Source organism: Dipteris shenzhenensis, chromosome 19 (genome assembly GCF_047967505.1).
Source record: "Dipteris shenzhenensis isolate YYH24624 ecotype China chromosome 19, Dip_SZ_1.0, whole genome shotgun sequence".
NCBI lineage: Eukaryota > Viridiplantae > Streptophyta > Polypodiopsida > Gleicheniales > Dipteridaceae > Dipteris > Dipteris shenzhenensis.
In genome coordinates this window covers 34698321-34724606 of record NC_141614.1, presented here as the reverse complement: position 1 = coordinate 34724606, position 26286 = coordinate 34698321, and the positions used below count along the sequence as shown (strand labels likewise).

General features: G+C 41.0%; 1 protein-coding gene across 1 annotated transcript; it reads right to left on the bottom strand.

The window, feature by feature from the left end:
- Positions 1 to 1619: 1619 nt before the first annotated feature.
- LOC147890384 (disease resistance response protein 206-like) lies at positions 1620 to 2303 on the bottom strand. Its single transcript, XM_087390488.1, has one exon. The coding sequence runs from the start codon at positions 2232 to 2234 to the stop codon at positions 1689 to 1691; it is 546 nt and encodes a 181-aa protein (XP_087246614.1). The 5' UTR covers positions 2235 to 2303; the 3' UTR covers positions 1620 to 1688.
- Positions 2304 to 26286: the final 23983 nt, after the last annotated feature.

Sequence of the window (26286 nt, the reverse complement as noted above, 5' to 3'; positions counted from 1 at the left end):
GGTCCCAAACCATGAAGCAATTTCAAGACTTTCCACAGAGACAGTCATAGTATCCTGGAAATCAAGGTCAAAGAAAACAAAGAAGCACATGGGGTATGATGTAGAAGACAAAATAAAATTACCGCAACCAATTATTACGCACATTATAGAGTTCACAAAGATGCTCGCCCGGGAGGAAGTAGAAGGAGATAGCGCAAATGAAGAATGCCCATGATAACACCATTCAAATATCGAGAAAGAGTGAAGGTGGTGGTGGTTGTCAGATGAGAGTGAATGAAGATGGCACCCAAGCGACAAGTGACGACAGAAAGGACATTCTGAACAAGCAAATGTTTGGATCGCTCATTTCTGTGATCATGATAGAAAAGGACATTCAAACAAGCAAATGTTTGGATTGCCCATTTGTACTAAACTCATTGTAAAGGAAAAATTAAATTATTGAAAAGGCCACAGGAGATCCTTTGTACAAAGACTCATCCAGAGCAATATTTGTTGTAAAACTTATGACATGATAATGTAAAATTGCAAGCATAGCTATTGCTATTTTTTGGAGTACAAAAGAGGCTTCCATCATGTCTCATGTGTATATAAACCTTTTAATTTCTTGAATATTCAAGAGTGTTATAGTTTTCTGCATTGAAAGTAAAAAGAGTCTTACAGGTCTCTTATGTATACATTTTTAAAATGTTGTGAATCCTCAATAGCATGGTTTTTCATGGATTTAAACTAATAACTCGGATTTTATATTTTAAGAATATGATTCTTATAAACAAGAAATACAAATTTAGGATTTAATAGTAGTTTTTGCATTATTTGTACAACATTGTAGAGAGATATTTTGAAATGTCTTATGTGAAAATGATAGTGCCAGAAAGTAAATTTTGATTCTCGAATGACAGTTTCATAAAGTAAACTTTTTAGTTGGGAAGGATTTTAAGGAATAGTCCAAAAGTAGACATATGAGTCCAAAATTAATGAAATAAGTGTTTCATGAAAAAATTTTTAGTGTACCACATGCATATAAAAGGAGGGGTATTTTAATATAGCTTTCTGTAAAATTTTAACAGATTTACAATAACAAGAGGGGTTTTTAAATTCAACTTGAGAAAAAAATCACTTAGCTCATATCCCTTGAATGCACATGATACATAGGGTTTCTAACTTCTGTACCCGCCGAGCCTTCTTCTTAAATGACGAATTCCAAAATTTGGATAGACTCCTGATTGTTGAATAGGTTGCACTTGATCTTGGTTGTGTATGCCTGGCAATCCTAGAATTGAATCCAAAAGAATAGCCATGGTTGTACATCCTCCATGAAATACAACATTTGCAAATCCATATTTAATGATATTTCCATTTTTGCTACAATCGTTTAGAGCAAATATCTCCTTAGTGGTATTTCTTTCAACTTCGCAAATTTCTCGTTAAGACGTTTACTAATTTTTGCTAAAATCATTTTTACGCCGTGATCATCGTTGACTTTTGGATTGACAGACATGTAGTTGCAGCGAATTCACATGAATGTCATTCATTTTTACGCCGTGATCATCGTTGACATAGGAACGGAGATGCAACATTCACAATAGCAGTACAAATGTATTTTATTTCATGGTGGCAAAGACGGAAACGGAGACTTCAGACCTACTTATAAGGGTGCCGCAGGGGTGCTGGAGTATGTCCTCGGGCGATCAGTAGTAGAGGTCGAGGTCGAAGGAGAGAGTCCACCTTGCAGGAGGCGTATGGTCAATCTCCACGAGCTTGGAAGTTGCAACGCCCCGGGCTGCCAGGAAATCGCCAGTGCCGCCGATCACCATGAGGATGCGTGTCGAGAGGATCTCTCTCTCTTGGCCGAAGATGCTGATGGTGCCATTGTATTTGTCAGAAGAAATGGTGGCCGTGAAGGCATGCAAGAGCGTGTAATCTGATTGGCTGTCGATGATCCAGAAGCCCTGGGCAAGCCCAATCTGTGTGGAGGCGTTGGACGGACCTTCTGTGATGGGATCCTCGAACGTTGATCTAACTCCGAAAGAAAGAGGGTTTGGCATGCTGAAGTTTGCGGGGCCGGCACTGTACACAGACTCGAAGAAGGAGTTGTTGACTGCGGGATTGTAGACGGTGTTGTGGATGTAGAAGGTGAAATGGCTGGGGCCTTGGGGAGGCTTCCGACATGTTGCAGGGGTGGTTGCGACAAGGAAACAAGTGAGGGCGAGAGCAAGAAGCAAATGCTTGGTCATAGTTGATGCTTCAATCAGAGAGGCGCCAGGGATGGGCGAGGGTGAGGGAGACCTTCACAGTGCACACAAAATAGGTAGCTACAAAGATGGAAGCTCTCGATTCCAACACCACTGATTATATCGATAGAGCTTGTGTCGGCATGATGGCGTGTGTCAAGCGGAGTCCCTTGCTTGGGAGTCAAAGCTTCTTATCTATATCATATGTCACCGTTCACGTATACACTTGACTTTTTCTTTTCCTATGATGACTTGACTATTCGTTTCCTATGAAAACTTTTTCTTTTCTTATTTTTGGCCTGCCCTATGGGGATTCGGGAAGGCCTTACTCACGATGTGGGCTTGAAAGGGAAATTTCCTTTTCAAAATTTTTTTGGGTTGTTCCAAATTCCCATTGACTTTTGCATAGATGATTTGTTTGTGACTTTTGGGCCATTGGCATTTAGTCATCTTCCCTTCGTGCGTTTGGAACCTCCAATTTAAATACTGGCTCTGTGCATTTCACTCACCCAAGGGACCGGGGTAGGCCCCATGAATGATAGATATATCATTCACCTTGTTTAATAGTTTTTGAAAGAAAGCCTATGTATGATATATTAAGGAGAATAAACACTTATTTGCTTCTCAAATTCTTTGCTAAACATTGCCCATGATTACCAAAGCACCTAATTTAATAAAAATATGAATGCTATGCACGTGTCACACATGATAATATGCTTTTTATATACAAAAATTAAAAGAGGTGAGGAGAATGAGACAATATATAAAATAGTTTTGCCAATATGTAAGAAATTTGGATGATACAATGAATCAGATGAGCTATGGTTCAATCTCATCCTCAATGAGATCAACCCTTGCCAAACTATCTACTTCAATATCCAAACCAATGTGGAGATCTACAAATACATTCAACCCACTACTACTTGTGCTACTGTGCTCATCGAAATCAACATCACCAATGGTAGGCTTGTTCTCATGGGTAATGGCCTGAATATCTGTATCTCCTATCTCATGATCATCCTCCTCTCTAGTATCACAATCATCATCACCTCCATGGCCATGATCATCCTCCATACACTCCATATTAGTAAATGTACTATACATCACTTTGGACCGTGCGTAATAGGTATGACATGCCACTACCTACTATTATCCACCATTGGTTGATAGACAACCTATTCAAACACAAATACAAACATGTTAATTTCCTTGCATTAAGGTATCAAATATAAATAAGTGAGCATTTTTATATATGTGTACAGTTCACATTGTTACGATAGTACTAGTGTGTCCTTCTTGCCTTGCCAAAACTTTGTGCAGTCAATAGTTACAAAGCCACTTGCATGGTGTTTGATTGCTACATTAGGGCCGCTTTCCACCATGTCCTTAAACCACGACATCCAAATATACACAAAGAAGTGCCGAAAGGCAATCTTAATAATATCTTGGATTATGCCACAATAATTATCCACGGCTCCATTGGCTCCCTCAAAGCTAACAATGATGTTGCAATCTTGTGTGTTTCTCTTATCATTAATCCATTGTGTCCGAAAATCCTTGCGCTCACACCATATAGCATTGAACATAGTATACTACACCAAGACAAAATCAAGTGAATAAGCAATCTAAATTGTTGAAAGCTCCTAACTTATGCATAACATTTTATGTGCCGACCTTTTGCATGCATCCTCTAGCATACTCCCATTCTTCCATTGTGATATGCATCCCCTCATCTCTCTCTACTCTCTCTCCATTTCATCAAGTAGCCAATTGACATGAATATTCTTTGGAATTGCTCTTAGATACTCAAGGTATGGCACATGAGATCCATGGTGTGTACGAAAGAGGGCCCTTTCTCCTTGTCTTCTTGCATTTGTATCCTCATATCTTGTCACCCATCTTTTCACCACATCACTATTAAGCATGCAATAGAGGCTTAGATTATTAAGCAACTCCCTATCTAGTACTTTGCTCCATCGTTTCCCTTGAGGCACAATAGAGGTCATCCTTAGGTCTTCTTCATCTCTCCATAGTCATGGGAGAGAGCTATCCACATCAACAAGAAACTCAGAAATACATACAAGTGACTCTTGTACCAACCAACCCTCGGCCATGCTACCTTCGGGCCTTGCATTTTGCCTCACAAAACCCTTCAAGGTCTTCATGAAGTGCTCGAGGAAGAAGAACCATCATGCATGTACAGTGCCACATATAGCAATCTCATCCACCAAATGCACTATGAGATGTAGTTGGCTTGTGAGAATAGAATGTGGAAAGGTCTCCTCCACTAAACAAACCACCTCGACTAACATAACTCAAGCATCCCTGGATCGATTTCCTTTGAGCTCACATACCTAGAAAGAAAAAATTGCACCATATTAGCAATATGAAAACCTTGCATCATGCATTGATACGCTTCACATTTTGTATAGTTTGAAGTACCTCACAAGATCGCCTATCTTGTAAATAAAATCCTTCACGTCCTTCGATGCACAATGAGAAATGCTAGTAAGTAGTATGAACTGAATATATGAGCAATGGTTGATTAGTTTCTTCTTCACTAACAAATTTGGAAGGAAAAAGAGATTATTCCAAGTCATACTTACTTGGAGCATCTTGTGTCAATCATGAGATTTCAAGCTATATAATTGCTCTACACCTCTTTTCTTGCTCTTTGTGAAGGCCCCCTTCAAACACCTTGTGCATCTAGTGGGAGTATGAATTGTAGTGATATTTTGCTTCACTGCCACCGTTTCTTTCTTTATATATGTCCATGATCCAGGGGGTAAAAAGACATGCCCATTTGGCCTATCTTGTGGCCAAGCTTCACTAATCTTCCCTGTGGTGTGTAGATCCTCCCTTATATGCTCAGGGAATCTTGTGTCCCAATCAAATGTTCTCAAATGGTAGATCTGCCACATTCTTGAAGATATGAATGGGATCAAGCAAACGATTGTGGGACCAATATGGTAGCCGACAAAAGATGGAGTATCTAAACAAAAGATGGTGTTAGGGTGCAATCTTTATTTTCATTCAATATAGCACACAATAGATGCAAACCCTTATTGGCTCATGCCATGTGGAAGAGGAGTCATGGAAAGGTCCCAAATTTGCTTCCAATCTCCTGTAGTGAGTGACTGTGGGGCTTAGGGGGTATACTACTAAGAAACCCTATGTATCATGTGCGCTCAAGGGGTATTTAAAAAACCCCTCAACTAAAATTTTTTCCAAAATAAAAATACCCCTCTTTACTTATGAACTAAGTGATTTATTTCTAAAATTGAATTAAAAAACTCCTCTTGTTATTGTAATCCAGTTAAAATTTTTCAAAAAGTTCAATTAAAATACCCCTCCTTTTGAATGCACGTGGTATACTAAAATTTTGTGAGATGAACCCCTGAGCCATGGGGAGACTTCATTCCAAGGGGCGACATATCTAGGATGATCAGGTGGGAGAAATCAATGGTGATTCTCATAAATTACCTTCTTCAAGTCCTCTAGCCATGAAGCAACTAGTGAAGGACCACAAACAGGACATGCATGGTGACCTGATGTCGTGAGACCTAAACAACAGATGCAATTGCGTAAACAAGGTGGGTCCAGAGCCATAGTGGGGGAGCTCAAATTCTCCCTTAGAGGCATCATAATTTGTTGCAGTGCATGTAAGATACATGATATTCCAAAGGCCACATCGATTGCCTACTCATAATTAAAAGTTCAATGCTTACCTAAACACTCACCATAGCCTGGGAAGTCATGCATTATCCACATCAACACTGCCTTGCATGTGAAGTCTCATAACGAGGGAGACATGCTCACATCATGCATCTCTATACCTCTCCAAAGTATCTCCAGCACATTAATCAAAGGCTCTAGATAAACATTCATGTTTTTTACTTTATGTTTCCCTGGAATTAGAAGGGATAGCATAACATGTCCTTTCTTAATCACCATAGAGGGTGGAAGATTATAATTCACCAATATCACTGGCCATACATTGTAAGAGGTGCTTTTGAGACCAAATGGGTTCACACCGTCCATACCCAATCCAAGTCTCATGTTCCTAGGTTTTTCCTTGGAGCTTGGAGTGAAGATCATGGGTCCAAACTCTGTGTTAGAGGTCTCCACACAATTAAATGCTTTTTTCAACTTCAACATGGCATTGACCCACACCTCAGAGCACTCTCATTGTTGGTACACCTCAACTACCTCTTTAATCTCTTGAAATTAGGAAACACTAATTGGAGGCCCTTTTGAGACCCCAAATCTCCCTTAATGATATGATCAATTCATATGAATAAAGATTTGATGCATATGTTTCATACAACATAACTCTTTCATGCATATGCACATTTATGCATATACATAACTCTTTCATATATTCATGTGCAAAGAGGGCGTGCATCATGGAAATAAGGCATTGCATGAGGAAAATTGGGATAAAGCATGAGGTCGGGATAGGGGAAGAGGGCATGCATGATGGAAATCATGGGATTGCATGAGGGAAATTGGGATAAAGCATGAGGGCGGGATAGGGTAAGAGGGCATGCATGATCAAAATAAGGGATTGCATGAGGGAAATTGGGATAAAGCATGAGAGTGGGAAAGGGAAAGAGGGCATGCATGATGGAAATAAGGGATTGCATGAGGGAAATCGGGATAAAGCATGAGGGAGGGATAGAGAAAGAGGGAATGCATGATGAAAATCACGGGATTGCATGTTCTCTTTTAAAAGTCAGAATGCAAAGGTTTGTATGCAGGTCGATCGATCAACGCAAGCAAACATTTGGGCACAATCGATGCATAGGTTTGATTGATAAACAAGATCAAGTATAAAGCTTTGATTCAAATGATCTAAGCTAAGTGTTAGCTAATTTACTCTTGACTCTATCTAGAACCCAATCCCATCTGTCCTACATTGTGCACCCGAATTCCATAGGTATTCCTAAGAGTCTGAAGACTTCTCCCTTTCTGATTTCCTTACACCTCTTATTGGATAGGAAGAGGGGGCGGTGGCTTAGAGTGCTATAGATCCTTGTTCTATAGATTTCCTCCGAATCTTGGATGTTTCTATTGCCAACTAGAATAGAGTCAAGGGATTCTTGGGCATGTTTTTTCTTCAGAATTTTAAACATATCTTCGTTAGTCTTGTCTGCTCGTCTTGCCCACCAATCTCTAGTGTAGATTCTGGCCTGGTTGGCAGTTATTTTTGCTTCTGCCCTGAGTTTTGCTCTGATAGGCCTTAGTTGTTCCTGTCCCCGTGTAGTGTGGTCACTTTTTAGGAGAGTCATTTGTTCTTCAAGATCATGGATTCTCAGGGCTCTAGCTTTATCTGCTCTTTGTTTGATTGCTTGTAAAAAGATTTTAGTCTTTTCCGTCACTCTAATCCACTTGTCAATTGCAATGGCTGTTTCCCCGAAGGCATTTATCCAAATTTTGTCAATCTTGTCCCTGACGTAAGGAAGTTGGAAAAAAAAGAGGTTGGCTTTTAACCACGATCGGCCAATTCTCCTCTCTTCCTTTTTCAAAACTATAGCGATTAGTTTCTGATCCGAGAAGGAAAGGGTGCCAATTGCTCTGCACTTAATGCATAGCAACTCCTCCACAGTTCTCTTGGAGCAGTAAACTCTATCAAGCTGCCCTTTCCTGTGGAGGGACCCCACCTAATTGTTTGTCCAAGTGTAGGAAGTGTCTCTTGAAACATCAAAGCTTGGCCCTATCTTTGAAGTTTGACCATGTTTTAGCTCGTAGCCTCTTATAACACTACCTATTCCTGCCCAGCTATCACCTCTGTTCTCAACCATGTTATAATCTTCAAGAAGAAGCACATTGTCGTCATTTAGAAGGACTGACTCCCACAACAAAGCTCTATCTCTAGGCACGTTCGGGGCATAGACAGAGAATATTTGACAAGAGAGATGAGGGTGGTGAAAATCCACTCCTACCCCAAATTTGCCAAAGTTTTGAAGGACCCTTCCTATCCCAATTGCCAAGTGTTTAGCTACCCCATGAGCAAAACCTCCTCTCCCCTCCTCGTGGTTTGTTGTGAACCAGGTCATGTTGTCGTCGAGCTATTTTAGTTGCCGACGGAGCTTACCTCCTCTAGCTTTGAATTCTTGAAGTGCTAAGAATTCGGGGTACAACTTGTTTATTCTCATCCATCTCTTAAAGACCAGGGGCTTCAAGTCATTTGTTAACCACTCTTTGCTATAGATGCAAATGCACTAGGATGGTTGGTAAAGGATGGATTGGACAAAGGTAATGTAAAGGGAATTCAGGTGGAAGGGGACAGACAGATTATGTGTCAACAATTTGCAAATGACACAAATCTAACCGCACACAATGATGAAGAGTCAGTAAGAGGTACTCTGGAGTGTTTAAATACTTTTTGTATGGCCTCGGGATCCAAAGTTAATCATGAATAAAATAGGAATTTTTGGCACCAGGAGCCCTCCCCCTCTTTTCCTCTCTAACAAGGGATGTAAAGAGATAAGAAAAGGCGAGGTTTTCGGACTTTTGGGAATTCCCATGGGATTCGGGTGTTCTATGCAAGACAGATGGAACTGGGTCCTAGACAAGGTCAAAAGTAAGGTGAACAGATGGCAAGGGCTTCAGCCAACACTAGCAAGAAGGAATTTGTCCTCAACCACTACATCTATCCCTCCATCATCTATTTCATTTCTTGTTGGTACCCAACAAAGAAATCCCTTAGACAAATTAACAATCTAGTCAGATCTTTCCTGGGGGGAGGAGACACTAGCAATCACAAGGTTCTTATTCACTTTCCCTTTTCATCCCTTTCCCCTTCCCTTTCCCTTCCTCCCCTTTTCCTTTCCTTCCCCTTCCCTTTCCTTTCCCCTTCCCTTCCCTTCCCTTTTCCTTTTCTTCTATTTTCTCCCTTTCTCTCTTATTTATTCTCTTTCTTCTATTTTCTCATTTTTTTGCTTCTTCCCTCTTCCTTTCCTTCTTCCCTTTCCCCCTTCTCTTTTCTCTTTCCCCCCTTCACTCCCTTCCCTTCCCTATGTTCCATCCCTTCCCTACCTTCCCTCCCTTCCCTTTCCCTTTCCCTCCCTTTCCCTTGTCTCTTTTCCTCTTTTCTCTTATCTCCTGCTCCTCCCTTTGTTTCAAAATATATTTATGTTTAAATAATTGAATTTACAACAAGTGTTAGGTTTGATGACTGTATGTTTTTTAGAAATAGGCTTGAAATATATGATTTCTATTTCTTTAAAAACTAATGTACGTTTAAAGTTGAATTTATAATGCTGTAAAGTAGCGAGGCATATGCATATGCATATGTTTAAATCTTAAAGCATAAGCATATGATTTAAAGAGGTGGGGATTCCAGCAAAAATAGAATACTTCACCATTATGATGCCCTAGAATCCTCACCCATCCTGGAAACATGCTTCCCTTTCCCTTCCCTAGAAATAAGAATATCCTTCAAAGCTTTAAGCTTTCTTTGAGGCCACACATGAAAATGTTTTCATCCTCACTTGTTTCTCTTGATATTCTTAATTGGACTCGCTTCCTCCCTTGCTATATTAATCGATAGATTATTTTAATCTTCATCTACCAAGTTCTCAAGCACCAACCATCCCACCAACACAGTGCATGCAAGGAGAGAAATACAAAACACACTCTTGATTAAGACAACAAGGTAGGAAGCGAGTCCATTCAAGAATATCAAGAGAAACAAGTGATTATGAAAATGTTTTCATGCTTGGCCTCTATTTTCTTCTATTTTCTCCCTTTCTATTTTCTTCTATTTCCTCCCTTGAAGCTTTATGCCTAATTTGAAGCATATGCTTTAAAGCTTTAAGCTTTATGCATATTCTTCAAAGCTTTAAGCATATGCTTCTTCCCTTTAAGAATATGCATGTTTAATTAGAATGCATTCTAAATCTAAAATAAAATATTATCAAAACTTTCAATAAAGCTTGCCATTTTGTTTTGTGAAGGATGCCGAGCAAAGAATCAAGTGGTAAGAAGCAAACCTCGTCCAATAGTACTACCTCAGGTAGTAGTATAGAGAAGGATCACAAATTACTTATAAAGCTAGATCCAAATACTAGGGGAAACTCATACACGAGGGGGACAAGGAGAGATAGTGAGTGTCCATTCCATCGGCCCCTGTGGAGATCTCCCCAAGGCACCATTGAAGGTGAACCTAGGGAGAGAGAGAGAGAGCCATCATTGACGTAGACAATTTGGATATCATAAAAGAAGTTTTATCAGGGGAAGTAAAGCTGACTCCCAAACTTCTACCACCCTCCCCTATGAGGTTAATAGGGAGTATGAAATAATAATCGATTATAGAGGTACCCAGGTTATAAATCGAATGCACATGATTGTATTCTCCAAATTCAAGAGAGTGATGATGGATTTTCACAAGTAGAGAGAAAAGAAAAAGGATTATATCCTTAATACATTATAGGCGGAGTTCTTTGTGCTATCTGAGGACCTTGAGTTCGACAATTGTTGGATGCTAAATAAAATGTTCCAAGTGCTAAAGTCATAAAAAGATCAAATCTGCAAGAAGGCTAAGGCCAAGGAATCCAAGTTTGCTTGGGTCCATGCAAAAGATTGGAAACTTGTTAAAAATGAGTTAAAGGACCTACAAAAATATGGTCAACAAAAGAAGGCAGCAGCGGCATCCAACAAGAGTAAAGTGGGCCAATACCACTTGGGCTATGTGTGGGAGGGCCCTGTTCAAATGCATTCCAATAAGTAACTCTTCTTTCACTCTTTTATCGTATAATTTTGGTAGCATGTCAATCACTAAAACTAAAATGTATTCTTATAGTTTTAGATTTTGAAAATGGGCTGGGAATGTACAGATGAGGAGTACTAGTATGCATACAACAACAACATGGAATCTCTAATGAACCTACTCATGGAGAGAGGAGAATTGGTACCGGACCTCAAGCTAAGCCCATATTACATTTATTTTTTAAGAAATTCTCTCAAAGGTATATATACTAACCATGCAAATCATGTGCCGACTAGTTGAACAGGAGGACAGAGATGAATACTTAATAGATGCTCACCACAGGGATGGTGTAGTATGTGGAGAGGGTGCTAGTGGGGGTGACAATAGTGGAGAGCGCTAGTGGGAGTGAAGAGGATGAGTACGAGGATGGGAGTAGTGAGGAATAGTTAGTACACTCATCTGCACGTTGATGATGGACATACTAAGATTGTTCCTGGACCTATATATAGTGTCAATATTCTACCTCATATGATGGCCACTACAGTGTGAAACATATTTATAAAGGGCAGATTAGGGCTTGGCCAAGCCCTTATCTGCCCTAGAAAATTTTGTCCAAATATTAGCATCGATAAGGCTTCGGTATTTTTTATTGACATCAATTTTAGCATCGGCATTGTTGTGAAAACTTGTATCCCATAGTCTAAATTATTGTTCAAAAAAGAGTCGAAGAAACCTACAGAAAACTCACTAACTATCAATACGAGCATCGATATAAACATTGCTATTAGTGTTAAAAGTCTACATATTGACAAAAATTTTGACTTAAATTGAGAGTGCTCTCAACGGAAGCAAGAACGGAAGAGGGAGAGAGAGAAACAGAGAGTCACACAAGTTTTGGTGGGTGCAGAACCACCCTAATCTTCTTTTTCATTCATTTATATATGTGTTTGAGTATTGTACATAACCGGGGTAAAGGCACAGTGACCTTTAACCCCCACAACCTCCCACTTAAAGGAAAATGTGCCTTTAAGGGAGAACAACCAGTGAGCATACTATCCAATGCCCATCAATACATGACAATACTCAAACCGCTGACTAGGTAGACTCTTCGTCAACAAATCTGTAGGGTTATCATCTGTATGAACCTTGACAAGCTCTATGCGCTTGTCCTTAAGTACCTTCCTAATGAAATGGTACCTGACCTCAATGTGTTTGGTCTTTGCATGAAAGACTGGATTCTGTGCTAGCTAAATAGCACTCATGGAATCACTATGCAATGTCGGTACACCTGTATGAATCCCCAAATCTCCCACTAGCCGATCAGCCATATAGCCTCCTTGCAACCCTCTATGGCTGCAACATACTCAGCCTCTGTGGTAGACAAAGCAATGCACTTCTGTGCACGAGACATCCATGACACTGCAATTGAATTGAAAAACCCCTCCTATTATTATAATTATTTTAAAAATTTTCAAAAAGTTGAATTAAAATAACCCTCCTTTTGAATGCATGTTGTACACTAAATTGTTTTAAGGTGAAACCTCGAGATGGTGTCCAGCATCATTGCTTGGAAAATTTGGATTTCCCGTGGTGGTTTAGGGAGGTCGTCAAATCTTCCTTGTTGCCATCCAACATGACATTATCTACACCTTCTGTGCCATATGGGAGCACGGGGTGTTGGGTTCTAGTGCAATCATAGAAAGGAGGAAACATTTCTACAAGGCATGGCTTGCAAGCCTTCTTTTTATTCTCATTGCAAGAAGCATTCGTTGGATGTATAGTCTACCATCTTGTTTGTTATTACTTAATGTTCCAGAGATTCCTTAGATAGTGAGTTGGGTTCTCCATAAATTGCTTGATTTTGTTCCTTAAGATTGAGTTTTTTTCTTTGAAATTTCCATGATCAACAACTTTTGGATTTCTAACGTGTATGGTTGGTTTCTCAAGTATTGATAGAAGTTCCTTTTCTCAGGGGAAAAAAAATTCAAGTTAATAGCATTTCAGACCTCCGTGCATGGACAAAATGAGCAAGTTGGTAGTGGGTGACAAGACAGGTCATGTAGCAACCTCCAAGGTAGGATATTTTTTTTTGGTAGCAGTGGTTTAAAGTAGCACGTTGTGAGGTGCCATTTCAATACAAATTTTCTCCCTTTTGTTGAGTATACTTGGGCATGTAGCAAGCTCGAGGGGAGCCCTAATATGTAAAAACCCCATATAGCATGCACAATCAAGGGGTATTTAAAAAAAACCCTACCAAGGGATTTTTATAGCCTATTTACACCCCTTTTGTAAAGTTTGATATGATTAAACTTGTATCCCATGTATGACAATCTTTCCTTTTTGGATTAAAGAACCCTTTATGTATGTATGTTTTCTATGTATGTATGTATGTAGATCTATTTTCTCTAAATTTCTCTATTTATCAATCAATTTGATTCAATGTTGTAGGATTGATTTACCCTTTTTTTCTCTCATGAAAGACAAAACGAATCCTCAAGACAAAAGATTCTAGCCTTAGAGATAGCATGAGGGTTTTGCATATGAAAATTCCCTTGGATTTTTATTATTTTAATTTATTTTTTTGCATTTCCAACAAATGGATCTCTTGCCAAAAGATATTCCTTCGAAATATCAAGCTCAAAAGAATGAGAGAGAGAGAGAGAGAGAGAGAGAGAGTCTATTGTAGCTAATTGGGATTTGTAGTGTGAATGAACAATCCACAGGGCTCGACAGGTGCACTACTAAGAAATTGTATGTATCATGTGCATTCAAGGGGTATTAAAAAAACCCCTCAACTTACATTTACCCCCGAATAAAAACATCCCTCTTTACTTATAAACTAAGTGATTTTTTTCTAAAGTTATATTAAAAAACCCCTCCTGTTATTGTAATCTTGTTAATTTTTTCCCAAAATTTGAATTAAAACACTACTACACACGAATCCTATTGCGACGTTTAAGTACCGATGTTTACGATGCGCGGGGCATTAATTGTCCATATGCATCAAATTTTTATTCATATGAATTGATCCTATGCTCATTACTTAATTTTTTTAAAGCTTCATGCATGAAGATTCAATGCATGATGCTTTTTTGCATGACCATCAACCAGAAGAACAATGCATTGATACCTACCCCATCTCATTTATGCTCAAGGCATTGAAAATTCAACTTAAACATGCATGCAAGGGAAAGGAGAAGGAAAGGATCAAGAAAGAGAAGAGAAAGACAAGGATAAGAAGAAGGAATGAGTATGGGAAAAAGGAAAAGAGAAGGAGAAGGAAAAGGAAAGGGAAGGAGAAGGAGAAGAAGAATGAAAATGGGAAAAAGGAGAAGGGAAAATGGAATGGGAAGGAGAAGGAAAAGGGAGAATGGAAAGAGAAGGACAAGGGAGATGAGAAAGGGAAGTAGAAATGAGAAGGAGAAGGAGATGGAGATGGGAAGGAGAAGGAGAAAACTGTCGTAGTACATCTATACATGTGGCTAACAACACATCTATAGGCACTGGTGCATAGCTCAAAAAACAGTTTGATGGGCTTTTAGATGCAATCCAATAAAGAATCTCAACAAAAACTAAAAATGATAGATTGAATGATCCCCACATAGAACAAAAGTGCCAAAAAATATTCTTTATTACATGCGATGACAAAGGATGAATCTGAAGAAAACAACTTTCCACAAGTACAAGAAGCATCATAGATTGAGAGAGAAGAGCAACTGACAAGAGACTTACCTTGGATAGAGGTATGAAAAGCTTTTTCTCCTTCTTCTCTTGTGGCTTCCTTCTTCACCCCCTTCTCTTGTATACTTGGAGATGAATGTGTATGCTTGGAGATGAGGTGTAAGCTGCTTGGAGATGAGTTCCTCTTGGAGATGGGTATACAAGTTGAAAGGAATGCAAGCATGGTAGAGTGAGGAAATGAAGATAATGTAGGTTTAAAAACGAATTAGCGCATCTAAAAGCGCATTTATTGGCATGTTTATATTGTATATCGTGAACAAGCCTCCCACATCATGAGACTTCACATGCAAGGGAATGTTGGTGTGGACAAGTTATTGTAAACCTATTAAAAATTTTCCAAAAGTAGAATTAAAATACCCCTCCTTTTGAATGCATGTGGTACACAAAGTTTGGAAGGTGAACCCCACGAGGAATGAAACAAGTTTCAAAAACTAAAAGAGTTGATTGTAAGACAACGGTGATACTAAAATGATAACGATGAGGAATAGGGTATACTCACATGACACTCTTCCACCCTTTCCCTATTGATGTTGACTCTTCTTTCTCCTTCTCTTTAAACCAAGGCTTTGGCTCCAATCCTGAACACCCTTTTGTACTCCTCTTCATCTAGAGGCCGTCCAATCACAAATTCCTGTGGATCCAAATACAATTACTTAGATATAATTAGCAAAACATTTGAACGACTGAACATATTAGATATTCAGTAGAAGATAAATATATACTTACCACCCATGCCTTGTTGCCTAGTCTGCCACCACTCTCGAGGTGCGAAGGACCTATAGTATCAAGGCATATCCTCACTGCCCTCCATTGAGCCTCAAATGTATTTGGATTCTCCTTGTGCTCATTCTTTGCTATGTTCCAATCTTTTGGGTGCAAAGGACATACGGTATCCAGGCGTATCGTCACCACTCTCCACTGAGCCTCAAATGCATTTGGATTCTCCTTGTGCTCCTTCTTCGCTATGTTCCAATCTTTTGGGTCTACCCACACTGTCTTGTGCTTATAGCCAGCTTAAGTTGTATCTATGAGACTTAAGGAGCTCCCCCATGCATGTAAGCATGGCATTTTGATAAAAAATATACCCTCTAGGGTTGGTAATTTGTAAATTGTCTCTTGAGGGCATGTATGATGGCCTTCTTGGCTCTATTGTCCTATTGTTTCCAGGGTTTGAATATATGCTTGGGGAAGTGGGTGCTCGTCAACCTCCTCATGTAGCTTGTACCTTCTACCCATCATCGTCTTGTATAACTTCCCCAATGTTGCTCACTCTATAGGATAGTTCCTTAAGAAAAACAAAGTCTGAGGGATGTGCAGTGGATGGAGTAGTAGAGCTAGAGTGATGGGTGAAGCAAGCGCTTAAGGAGCAAGGAGTAGGGGAGCGAGTGGTCTTTGGGGTGTTGTGTCCTGTGAGTGGGGAGGGCAAGAGACCAAATTGGTACCACGTCTCATGAACAAGGGTAGACCTGGAGAGGTGGGAGTGCGTCTGCGTCTCCCATGCCACCACAGCAGCCTCAACCCTTACTACTCTTTCTGGACCTACGACTAGGTAATGATCCCTCGAAAGGGGAAACAAGGGATGACTGTCGAGTAGTAAAGCCATGGATGTCCCTAATCTACCCCTGAGGGGTGTAGGAGAGGGAACAATGGAGGTCCTCTGTGACACGAGAGAGAAGAATCTATCTAACTCTGCATCACTCATGGTTGCGAGGAACTCATCGGGACTCACGACAAAGCCATGGGCGAATAGTGAAGGAGTTCCTTGAGGGGTAGTCCCTTGAGGAGTTGGCCCCTAGGGAGTCCACCTAGGGGTAGTCCCTTGAGGAGTTAGCTGAGTGGAATCAAAGTCCTCTAGAGAGTAGAACCCATGATGTCTCTATTAGATATCAATGCTCCACTCTCATGTAACTACGCAGGAACTAGCTAACTTTACTTGTAAGCCCCCCATATGATGAGAAGGCATTTGAGTTGCTCGGTTATCCGGTAGGTCCTAGTTTGGAGACCAGATGGGGGCCATGTGTGGCCTAATGGCTAGACAGCTTTAGATAGAGTTGGCACACTGCCAACTAGGCTACATGCAAGTGCAGGAAGGCATCCCATGACTGACCGCACTAAGGGTAGACGGAGCATTTCTTAGGGTAGTCCACTCTCGGGTTACGGGGCCCGTTTGGAGCCCCACATGATCTCGGATGGCTCTGGGCCGAACGGTCACCATAGGTGTGTTGCTCTATTTTGCGCCACGGTTCTATCATGTGGTCAGTGCCCTATTTTGAGACCATCAGTCAGCCGTTTTGGGTGGACTGGGTCGGTCTCCCAATTGGGTCTAACCGACTATGACTGGTGGCTATATAAGAGCAAGCTTGTGAAGCCCATCATCATCACTGGCTATAGCAACCCTAATTCCTTAGCATCTAGCCTCTATTCTCTACTATTTCAAGCATGTCATTGAAGCTTCTCACATAGGAGCACATGGCTGGGAGGGCAGCGCCATCTATTGTATCAGTTTTACAATAATCAAAGTTTTGATTCTCCATACTATCTGCTTTTCTCTCTTGCATACGAGATCCTGTTATCTGTTGAGCATAGACATTGTATTGTTTTCTTACATGGTATCAGAGCTTGTACTCTAGCAAGAAGATTTGGTAGTGTGTTTCTGTTTGCAAGCAGATTGTGAGAGATGGCCCAGCTGCAAGACTGCGAATCCCACCGTTCGGTGAAAGCGAAAAGTTGGATGGCACTAACTATCCACTCTAGAAGTTTAAGATGAAGACCATCCTAAGCGCATACGAGCTTTGGGATACTTCTACTGGGGTGGACGTGAAGTCGGTTGCGAGACCAGATCCAACCAATGCAGGACAACAGATAGTACCAACTGCAGATGAGATTCTCACGTGGACAAGAAGAAATGCAAATGTATTGTGTTCTATTGTCTACAGTGTAAGTGATTCTATTATGGTGTTAATTCAACATGTCACCACAGCGGAGGAGGCATGGATGGTCTTGAAAAGGATGAAGCAAAAAAGATGCTAACAATGGTGGACCGTATGGATTATGATACCATCCATGCTTGCCGTAATGATTGTATTCTCTTTCTTCGTGAGCATGGAGATTTGGCTAGTTGTCCAAAGTGTGGGGAACAACGATATAGAGATGACTTGTAGGGTGAGTGGGTATTGGTAAAGGTCTTGAGACACTTTCCCATCATTGCAAGAATACAACACATGTTCTGATGCAAATCCATAGCGGAGTTGATGACATGGCATGCATCTCATCGGTCCACTAATGACACATTGAGGATTCCCATAGATTGTGCAGCTTGGAAGCACATAGATAATCAGTGGCCGGACTTTGCGAGGGAGCCATGCAACTTACATCTTGGGCTAGCCATGGACGGCGTGAATCCTTTCGGGCTACACTCGACATCTTGGTCGACATGGCCCATAGTCGTGGTGAATTACAATATCCCACCATGGCTAACAATAAAAAAGGGACACCTCATACTTGCACTACTTGTGCCAGGAAAGTACAAGGCAAAAAACATGGACGTGTACATGGCACCTTTGATAGAGGAGTTATAGATATTATGGAGAGAAGTGCATATCTTTGATATTTCCAGAGCTCTTAGACATAGCAATGATATTTTGGTTAGGGATATCTTGATGTGGACCATGCATGACTACCCAGGATATGGAGAGTGCGCAGGTATGTGGTTGTGTCTTTACATGTAGAATGAGGGATTATGCTTTTTTGACTCTCTTTCGCACGCATGTCTTGTACTAACACATTCATGCACGCATGCAGGACTTGTTACAAGTGGGTACCATGCTTGTCCTATTTGTGGACCGGCTCTGAAATCACTTGCACGCTACTCCAAACATATGAGGAAAAATGTTTATGAAGGTCATGCTCGATACCTTCCGCTCGACCATCTTGCATGTGGAGGTCAGCTTGATCCACCACCATCATATTTGAAGGCAAGTGACTGGATTCAAGCTTGGAGAGTGAATGGAGTGGAACCTCCTCCTGGTGTGAAGAGGCTATCGATCTTTCACGAGCTTCCTTATTGGGGTCAGTTACAAATCAATCATCTCTTGGATCCCATGCATATCTTCAAGAATGTGGGGGCTACTATTTGGGTATACTTGGTTGGTTCCAAGGACTCGAGAGGAGTGCGAGAAGACTTGCGTGCTATGAATAGGATGTCTCGTTTGTGGCCCCAAGTGCATGCTTCGGGAAAAGTTGTCCTCTCGAAAGCAACGTGGATCCTCTCTACAAGGGAGGAGGCAGCGGTCAAGGTAGACATTGCCTCTTTTCAAACACCGACAGGGTACATGCGTTGCTTGAAAGGAGAATTTTCAAAGGACAATAAGCTTAGTGGGCTCAAGTCCCATGATTGGCACAAGGTCTTACAGTATTCTAAGTAGAATTAGTGTACTGATAATCATGATGCGTTAGCGTAATTATTATTATGTTATATTGTTGACATGACTTCATTGTTGCTTTGATAGTTCATCCTCCCAATTACAATAAAAGAGTGCTTACAAGAAGATGTTAGAAATGCTAAATTCAAGATCAGTGGTATTGTGAGGTATGCTTACTATCAAATCGCATTGAATGTATTTTCTTCAATTTAAGCTGATTAATCTATAGAGTGATTATGAAAATATCTTACATGGACATGTGAAATAGGTGGATATCTCAAAAAGAGATCTCTATATCAAGCATCGAGAAGGCTAGGGTGGAATTCATCGAAGCCATATGCTTGCTTGAGAAGCACTTTCCCTCGAGCATTATGACAACTCAAGTCCACTTGCTTGTGCACATAGTTGATGAGGTGGCTATAGCAGGTACCGTTCATAGTCAATGGATGTTTTTTCTCGAGCATTTTGGGCAGACTGGGTTGGTCTCCCAATTGGGTCTAACCGACTATGACTGGTGGCTATATAAGAGCAAGCCCGTGAAGCCCATCATCATCACTAGCTATAGCAACCCTAATTACTTAGCATCTAGCCTCTGTTATCTACTATTCTAGCATGCCATCGAAGCTTCTTACATAGAAGCACATGGCTGGGAGGCAGCACCATCTATTGTATCAGTTTTACAGTAATCAAAGTTTTGATTCTCCATACTATCTGCTTTTCTCTCTTGCATACAAGATCCTGTTATCTGTTGAGCATAGACATTGTATTGTTTTCTTACATTTTATCAGAGCTTGGACTCTAGCAAGAAGATTTGGTAGTGTGTTTCTGTTTGCAAGCAGATTGTGAGAGATGGCCCAGCCGCAAGACTGCGAATCCCACCGTTCGGTGAAAGTGAAAAGTTGGATGGCACTAACTATCCACTTTGGAAGTTTAAGATGAAGACCATCCTAAGCGCATACGAGCTTTGGGATACTGCTACTGGGGTGGATGTGAAGTCGATTGCGAGACCAGATCCAACCAATGCAGGACAACAGATAGTACCAACTATGGATGAGATTCTCATGTGGACAAGAAGAAATGGAGATGCATTGTGTTCTATTGTCTACAGTGTAAGTGATTCTATTATGGCGTTAATTCAACATGTCACCACAGTGGAGGAGGCATGGACGGTCTTGAAAAATCAGTACGAGACCACGAATTAGAGGCGGATTCAAAATATGGAGACAACTCGTGAACGAGAAATTGTTTGAGTCTGAACCGGCAGAGAAGTTCATCACCAAGGTGAAGAATCTTTGTGATCAGATGACTACAATTGGCATCACCATCACCAGTGAGAATCTAGCACAAAGGTGCATACGGATTCTCCCACCAAAGTACGACGGTCTTGTTACGATGCTGAATACGCAGAATAGAAATTCGCCCCTCAACTTTGAGGATTTCAGCGCAATGCTTCTAAAGGAGGAGATGTGTCAAAAGATGAGGACTAGAGAAGATTCAGCTTTCTCGGCTAGATCAAAGAAAGGTAAGCGCAAGGACTCTAGTAACCCATCTTCTTTTGAGGACACTACAAGGCATAGGCCATTTTCCGATGAAAATACCGACGCTTTTTACATTAAATTTTTTTTTTCACGGGCGCAAACATCGCTATAAGAGTCGCTAAAAGCGTCAGAAAAGAACCGTCGATATATAGCGACGATGGCAAATGTCGCTATATAGCGACACTATTAATCATCACTATATAGTGACACTCGTAAACGTCACTATATAGCGACGATTAACAGAACTTAAAAAAAAGGGTTAGTTGGGCTAAATAGGGCTTGCTATGGCCTTGCTTAGCCCCACTAATCCTTTTTTTTTTGGGTAATTACAAAACAAAGTTTTTTAATAACAAAATTTCCCTTGCAAAAAGGGTGATACAAAATCGTTCTTGTGAAATGATGAGCAACAAAAGCATATACATGTCGGACATATACAACATTGTTTATAACAAAATTACCCTTTCAAAAGAGCAATACAAAATTGCTGAAACGAGTGTATATATAAAATGACATACAAGGCGAAGAAAATGCTACTACCACTACTACCACTACTACTCATCCGAATCTGAATTGTCCTCGTCTTGTTGGCCTGTTCCTTGGTCCTCGTCAGCTGCATCTTCTCCCTCATCCTCATCACGTGCGTCTGATCCTTGGCCCTATTGATCGCTCATCTTCGATGATGGGACGCTTGAGCTTTGACCCTAAGAGTGAACCAAATAAATTGAAAATTAGATTGGAACTTAAAGAATAAAACAATTTAAAAAGTGAGATTACAAGTAGGAGTAAACTTATACCATGGGAGCAGCCACCTTAGCCCAATCGACCGTCGCTCCCATTGCCTCTTGCTCAATAAACCACGGCTTTGTTCCTATCCAAAATGCACGTCGCGTCTCTACATCTGTAGGAAGACGACCCATCGCAGCTTGCTTTGGATCCAATTTATGAGAGTTAGAGTTACCTAAAGTGCATGTAGTATGTAGCAAAACAAATAGAACAATACATTAAATGAGAAGAAGTAGACTTACCACGGTTGCCTCGAATGCCAACCGTCCGCCTGCACCAAAGTGCGAAGTACCTATGATGTCCAACTGTCTCTTCGCAGCCCTCCTCTGACCCTCGAACAATTTGGGATGGTCCCTATTTTGCTTGAAGAACTTCCAATCAGCTTTGTCTATCCTAGTGGGTTTAGCCAACCCCTTTGTGATGGAAGCACGCAAGGTTGATCTACGATGCTTCAAGACCAAACCCATGCGCTCTCACATATAATCCTCATTAAACTCCCAATTTGGCGGGTTAGGGTATCTTTGTTTTAACTCATCAATGACCGCCTGCTTCTTTTGGCCATCTTGATACCGCCAATCGGTAGCAATGCCGCTCTTGAAGTGATGACTCATCAACCTCCTCGTGGTGGCCATCACTTCTTTGCCCTTTTTATCTTCTATTATCTCTCTGGCAGCTGTGATTTGATAGGAGAGATCCCCTGATGAGTAAGGAGGATTGATGGTAGCAAAGTCAGAAGGAGTGGAAGTTGCATGAGCGCTTTCGGAGTGAGGAGTAGCAGTGGGAGTAGGAGAGGAAAAGGGACCTGACTGATACTGTGTCTCCCGACCAAGTGGAGACCTGTAGAAACGTGAGTGTGCTGACTCATCTACATCTCCCGAGTCAGCACAACATGAGCCGCCTTTCCTACTCTTTCTTCCCTTACGAGAGGCATGCACAAGTGATGACCCCACGGTCGAAGGGGCATGAGGGGATGGCTGGGCAGTACGTCCACCCATCGGTGTAGGGGAGGGAATTGCTGAGGTCCTCTGAGATAGCAGAGAGAAGAATCTTGCTGCCTCCTCATCACTCATCTGTTCTACAAACTCCTCGGGACTCCTGACAAAGCCATGCGGCTAGTAGAGGAGTTCCCTGAGGGGTAGTCACTGTGCTACGTGGAAGAGAAGTCGGTGGACTAGGGGTAGTCGTAGTGCTAGGTCCGAGAGGAGTCGGACCAAGGGTAGTCCTCGGGGTATTCGCGTGAGAGGAATCAAAGTCCTCTGGAGCATAAAGATCATGAGCTCTTCTCCTGCGAGGCTGTCCATACTCATCGGATGAGCGACATGATCCCATGTCTAACATAGACACAAACACGAAAACAAAAAACAAAAGAACAAACATAAGCATAGGCATAGGCATAGGCATAGGCAAAGAGGGAAAGAAGAGGAAGAAGAGGAAGAGGAAGAGGAAGAAGAGGAAGAGGAATCTGAAGAAGAGGGAGAGAAGAGGGAAAAGAGAAGGGGGAGGAGAAGAGGAAGAAGAGGGAAAGGAAAGAGGGAAAGAAGAGGAGAGAAGAGGGAAAGGAAGAGAAAGAAGAGGAAGAAGAGGGAGAGAAGAGGAAGAAGAGAGAAAGAAGAGAGAAAGAAGAGGGAAAGGAGAGGGGACGAGAGGAGAAGAGAGAAGAGCATAAGAGAAGAGGAATCTCTTATGCTCATGCATAAGCATAAGCATTCTTATGCTCATGCTTATGTTTATGCATGAGCATAAGAGGAGGGGGAAAGAGAGAAGAAGAGGAAGAGAGAAGGGGGAAATAGAGAAGAGCATAAGAGAAGAGGAATCTCTTATGCTCATGCATAAGCATAAGCATTCTTATGCTCATGCTTATGTTTATGCATGAGCATAAGACTCGGGGGGGTCACTATGTATAAACCCTCTATATCACGTGCGTTCAAGGCCTATTTCTAAAATCCCTTATCTGTAAATTTTTAATTTAATAAAATATACCCCTTTTCTATACAAATCTGTAAATTTTTTCCAAAACTATTTTAAATAGTCCCTTATGTATATTTATTTCTGTAAATTTTAGAAATAAAAAATATCCTTCTGTTGAACTCACGTGATAGGATTACATATGATGAGTGACCCCCCCGAGGCATAAGAGAAGGGGGAAAGAGAGAAGAAGAGGAAGAGAAGAGGAATCTGAAGAGGAAGAGAAGAGCATAAGAGAAGAGGAATCTTTTATGCTCATGCATAAGCATAAGCATTCTTATGCTCATGCTTATGTTTATGCATGAGCATAAGAGAAGGGGAAAAGAGAGAAGAAGAGGAAGAGAAGAAGAGGAAGAGAAGAGAAATCTAAAGAAGAGGGAAGAGAAGAGAGAAATGAGAGAAGAGCATAAGAGAAGAGGAATCTTTTATGCTCATGCATAAGCATAAGCATTATTATGCTCATGCTTATGCTTATGCTCATAAGAGAAGAGCATAAGAGGAAGAGAAGGGGGAAAAAAGAGCATAAGAGAAGAGCATAAGAGAAGAGGGAAATGGGAGAAGATCATAAGAGAAGGGGGAAATAGAGAATAAGAAGGAAAGGAAAGAGGTAAAGGAAAGAGAGAAGGGGGAAAGAGAGAATAAGAGAAGGGGGAAAAAAGAGACATATGCTCATGCTTATGTATGAGCATATGTCTACTTCACTTATGCTCATGCATAAGCATAAGCATGAGCATATGTCTCATTTTCTTATGCTCTCATGCTTATGCTTATGCATGAGCATAAGAGAAGGGGGAAATACAGAATAAGAGGGAAAGGAAAGGGGAAAGGAAAGCGAGAAGGGGGAAAGAGAGAATAAGAGAAGGGGGAAAAAAGAGACATATGCTCATGCTTATGCATGAGCATATGTCTACTTCGCTTACGCTCATGCATAAGCATAAGCATGAGCATATGTCTCATTTTCTTGTACTCATGCTTATGCTTAAGCATAAGCATAAGCATAAGCTTATGCTTATGCATGAGCATAAGAGAAGGGGGAAATAGAGAATAAGAGGGAAAGGAAAGGGGAAAGGAAAGCGAAAAGGGGGAAAGAGAGAATAAGAGAAGGGGGGAAAAAGAGACATATGCTCATGCTTCGCTTATGCTCATGCATAAGCATAAGAATGAGCATATGTCTCATTTTCTTATGCTCATGCTTATGCTTATGCATGAGCATAAGAGAAGGGGGAAATAGAGAATAAGAGGGAAAGGAATGGGGAAAGGAAAGCGAGAAGGGGGAAATAGAGAATAAGAAGGAAAGGAAAGGGGAAAGGAAAGCGAGAAGGGGGAAAGAGAGAAGGGGGAAGGAGAGAATAAGAGAAGGCAGAAAAAAGAGAAGGAGGAAAAAAGAGATGTCCATATGCTCATGCTTATGCATGAGCATAGGTCTACTTGGCTTATGCTCATGCATAAGCATAAGCATGAGCATATGTCTCATTTTCTTATGCTCATGCTTATGCTTATGCATGAGCATAAGAGAAGGGGGAAATAGAGAATAACAGGGAACGGAAAGGGGAAAGGAAAGCGAGAAGGGGGAAATAGAGAATAAGAGGGAAAGGAAAGGGGAAAGGAAAGCGAGAAGGGGGAAAGAGAAAATAAGAGAAGGGGGAAAAAAGAGAAGGGGGAAATAGAGAATAAGAGGGAAAGGATAGGGGAAAGGAAAGCGAGAAGGGGGAAAGAGAGAACAAGAGAAGGGGGAAAAAAGAGACATATGCTCATGCTTATGCATGAGCATATGTTTACTTCGCTTATGCTCATGCATAAGCATAAGCATGAGCAAATGTCTCATTTTCTTATGCTCATGCTTATGCTTAAGCATAAGCATAAGCATAAGCTCATGCTTATGCTTATGCATGAGCATAACAGAAGGGGGAAATAGAGAATAAGAGGGAAAGGAAAGGGGAAAGGAAAGCAAGAAGGGGGAAATAGAGAATAAAAGGGAAAGGAAAGCGAGAAGGGGGAAAGAGAGAATAAGAGAAGGGGGAAAAAAGAGACATATGCTCATGCTTATGCATGAGCATATGTCTACTTCGCTTATGCTCATGCATAAGCATAAGCATGAGCATATGTCTCATTTTCTTATGCTCATGCTTATGCTTAAGCATAAGCTCATGCTTATGCATATGCATAAGCATAAGCATAAGCATAAGCATAAGCTCATGCTTATGCTCATGCATGAGCATAAGAGAAGGGGCAAATAGAGAATAAGAGGGAAAAAGAGGGAAAGAAAGAGAGAAGAAGAGGAAAAGGAAAGAGGGAAAAAGAGGAGGCAATAGATTGAAGGAGGGAAGAAGGAAAGAGTTTGAGGGGAAGAGAGGGTTCCTACACCCATCACTACAGCTAGTGCTTAAGGCGCTAGCTGTAGGCCAATGCAAATAACAAAAATAATAAATGTAAAAAAGAGGAAGTACTTACCTGAAATAGTATGTCCCGCTCGGTGTTGTGGACAGGCCCTACAAAAGAGAGGAAACAACCCATTTTTTCAAATAAGATGTTAAAGGAAGGACGAGATTACAAAAGTAACTTCTTGAAAGGAGGAGATTGAGGAGGCAAGGAGAAAGAGAAGGAAGACAAATACTGAAAAAGAGGTGAGTCTTCTTTCTGTCTTGAAATCTCGTTTTTTGTTTCAATCCTTTGAAAACAAGCATGAAAACTAGTTTACAGGTCTAGCAATACAAGGAGAAGCACTCACAAAACTAAAGCTAACAAACAAACAACCTACATTGTTGAAACAAACTCACCTCTTGAAGAACTTCCTTTCAGGAAAGACAAGAGGTTAAAGGGTAGAGAGGGAGTACAAGAGCTAGGAGAAGGGTGAGGAGTGGGGAATAGAGTGGGAGGTTGTCGGAAATAGGTGG

Bases quoted from the DNA above. Each gene is read 5' to 3' on its own strand.
- LOC147890384 (XM_087390488.1), bottom strand. From the start codon at position 2,234: ATGACCAAGCATTTGCTTCTTGCTCTCGCCCTCACTTGTTTCCTTGTC.